The 2,513-nt window shown below is 44.3% G+C and overlaps 1 protein-coding gene across 1 annotated transcript; it reads left to right on the top strand.

Moving 5' to 3' along the window:
* The first annotated feature begins 311 nt into the window (after nucleotides 1-311).
* On the top strand, nucleotides 312-2,144 carry LOC121256474 (chalcone synthase 2-like). Its single transcript, XM_041157284.1, is given in 3 exon segments — nucleotides 312-508; nucleotides 511-606; nucleotides 962-2,144. Coding segments are annotated over 3 exon segments (1,167 nt in total). The 5' UTR covers nucleotides 312-429; the 3' UTR covers nucleotides 1,954-2,144.
* Nucleotides 2,145-2,513: the final 369 nt, after the last annotated feature.

Raw genomic sequence — 2,513 nt, 5'->3', positions numbered from 1 at the left:
ATAAAAAATAATATGTAACGTGTGGTATAGACGTATAGTGATAATGAATAGAATTTTTTTCTACCCTTTATTTATTTTTCCTTTTTGTGGGGGGAAAGTAAATTAAGAAACGAAGAGAAATTTATATGGGTAAGTAAAGATCATGCGGAGGTTTGAGAGGCAAACGTACCAACTTCACACTGTCACGTGTCAGCCGGACTTTGAACTTGAAGTTGTTGGGGCTTGTCATGGGGGGATGGTTCAAGCACGTGATCCTCAGCTAACCTCTCTCCTGGTTTTTATATAAGTAGCGCCTCTCTTCCACTGCTTTGTAGATCAGCACCCAATACCATAATATTTTTGGCTTTAGCAGACCCAGTTCTATCCACTGTCACTGCTAAGCATACAACATAGTTGCTTAGTGTCCTGATCTCGAAGTTTGAAGAGAAAATGGTGACAGTGGAAGATGTCCGAAGGGCTCAGAGGGCTGAGGGTCCTGCCACGGTCATGGCCATTGGAACGGCAACTCCCCCAATTGTGTCGACCAAAGCACTTACCCGGACTATTATTTCCGTATCACCAACAGCGAGCACAAGACTGAGCTCAAAGAGAAGTTCAAGCGCATGTGTAAGACCTCCTCTTTCTTTCTCTTTTTGGGTTGTTCATGTTTTTGTTTTTGTTTCTCGATCATCCACAAGTAAAAAGAGTCTAAAATGCAAATAGCTGATGGCTTTATGTTGATCATATGAGAATAGATTGGGCTAGGTATTTAGTCGTCTATACATACATATATGTGTGTGTATGTGCGCGCGCGCGCGCGTGCGTGTGCAAAGCGAAAATATAAACTAAGGGAAAAGAGAGGGGTTGGCAATCACTGTGTGTTTATTTCAGGTTGCAGACAAATGAAAGGGAACCGTAAGAGTTTTTCGTTGTCTCCGGTCAATTATGTTTAGTAATTAGTCTTTCTGCCATGCAATTTCAGGTGACAAATCCATGATCAAGAAGCGCTACATGTACTTGACAGAGGAGATCCTAAAAGAAAATCCCAACGTGTGCGCCTACATGGCTCCTTCGTTGGATGCTAGGCAAGACATGGTGGTAGTTGAAGTACCAAAGCTAGGCAAAGAAGCAGCCACCAAGGCCATCAAGGAATGGGGCCAGCCCAAGTCCAAGATCACCCACTTACTCTTCTGCACCACTAGTGGTGTGGACATGCCCGGGGCTGATTATCAGCTTACTAAGCTCTTGGGCCTTCGCCCATCTGTTAAGCGCCTCATGATGTACCAGCAAGGTTGTTTCGCCGGTGGCACGGTCCTCCGCCTAGCAAAAGACCTTGCTGAGAACAACAAGGGTGCACGTGTGCTCGTCGTGTGCTCCGAAATCACCGCTGTCACATTCCGTGGGCCTAGTGACGCCCACCTCGATAGTCTTGTGGGCCAGGCCTTGTTTGGAGATGGTGCAGCTGCAATCATAATTGGAGCTGATCCAATCCCCGAGGTCGAGAAGCCTTTATTTGAATTAGTCTCTGCGGCCCAAACAATTCTCCCCGATAGTGATGGGGCCATCGATGGGCATCTTCGCGAGGTTGGGCTTACATTCCATCTCCTAAAGGATGTTCCTGGGCTCATTTCAAAGAACATTGAGAAGAGTTTGGTGGAGGCCTTCCAACCCTTAGGCATCACAGATTGGAACTCTCTCTTTTGGATCGCACACCCTGGTGGGCCTGCAATCCTGGACCAAGTAGAGGAGAAGTTGGCTCTCAAGCCCGAAAAGTTGCGTTCCACACGTCACGTGCTTAGCGAGTATGGCAACATGTCCAGCGCTTGCGTGCTGTTTATCTTGGATGAGATGAGAAGGAAGTCTGTTGAGGATGGGCTGAAGACCACCGGAGAAGGGCTCGAGTGGGGTGTGCTGTTTGGGTTCGGGCCTGGGCTGACAGTTGAGACTGTTGTGCTGCATAGTTTGTCTGCTTAGAGGCCTATTATTGATTCTATCTGGCCCACGGTGTTTCTAAAGTTCTGTGCCTAATTTGTTTGGTTGTTGCATTTTCCACAATGAAGTGTGTGCGTTTCAAACTGGGTGTGTTCATTTTCATGTTGTAGATTGCTTCATAAAAAGAAAAGGAGAAATCCTTATATTATGATGATGGGATATCTTATGTTGCATTTATGTTGGTTAAAATTATATGGTTATGTGAAAAAAGAAAAGAATAAGCATATATCACAATTCCCCAGCTATAACCGGAAGTTTGATGGCTAAACTACTTTTGGTACATTTGATTTTGAGTGGATTTTTTTTTTTTTTTAACCCATGAGTCCTAGGGTTGTGCATCCGGGTCTTTTTGTTTTTTGGTCCGGTCTCTAATCCGATAAATCAGGTTCATCCGAGCGGGTATTTAAATTTCGTATATGTCCCTATCTGAATGTAGATATGGTTATTTATTATAAGTATCGGTTAATATCACGTACCCATAATCGGATTTCACGTTTCAAAAGAATTTGCCTTATAAATAAAACGTTGTCGTTTTATGTTTG

Source organism: Juglans microcarpa x Juglans regia, chromosome 1D (assembly GCF_004785595.1).
Source record: "Juglans microcarpa x Juglans regia isolate MS1-56 chromosome 1D, Jm3101_v1.0, whole genome shotgun sequence".
In the NCBI taxonomy this organism is placed as follows: domain Eukaryota; kingdom Viridiplantae; phylum Streptophyta; class Magnoliopsida; order Fagales; family Juglandaceae; genus Juglans; species Juglans microcarpa x Juglans regia.
The sequence above is the reverse complement of the archived record's forward strand: the minus strand, read 5'-3'. Positions and strand labels throughout refer to the sequence as shown.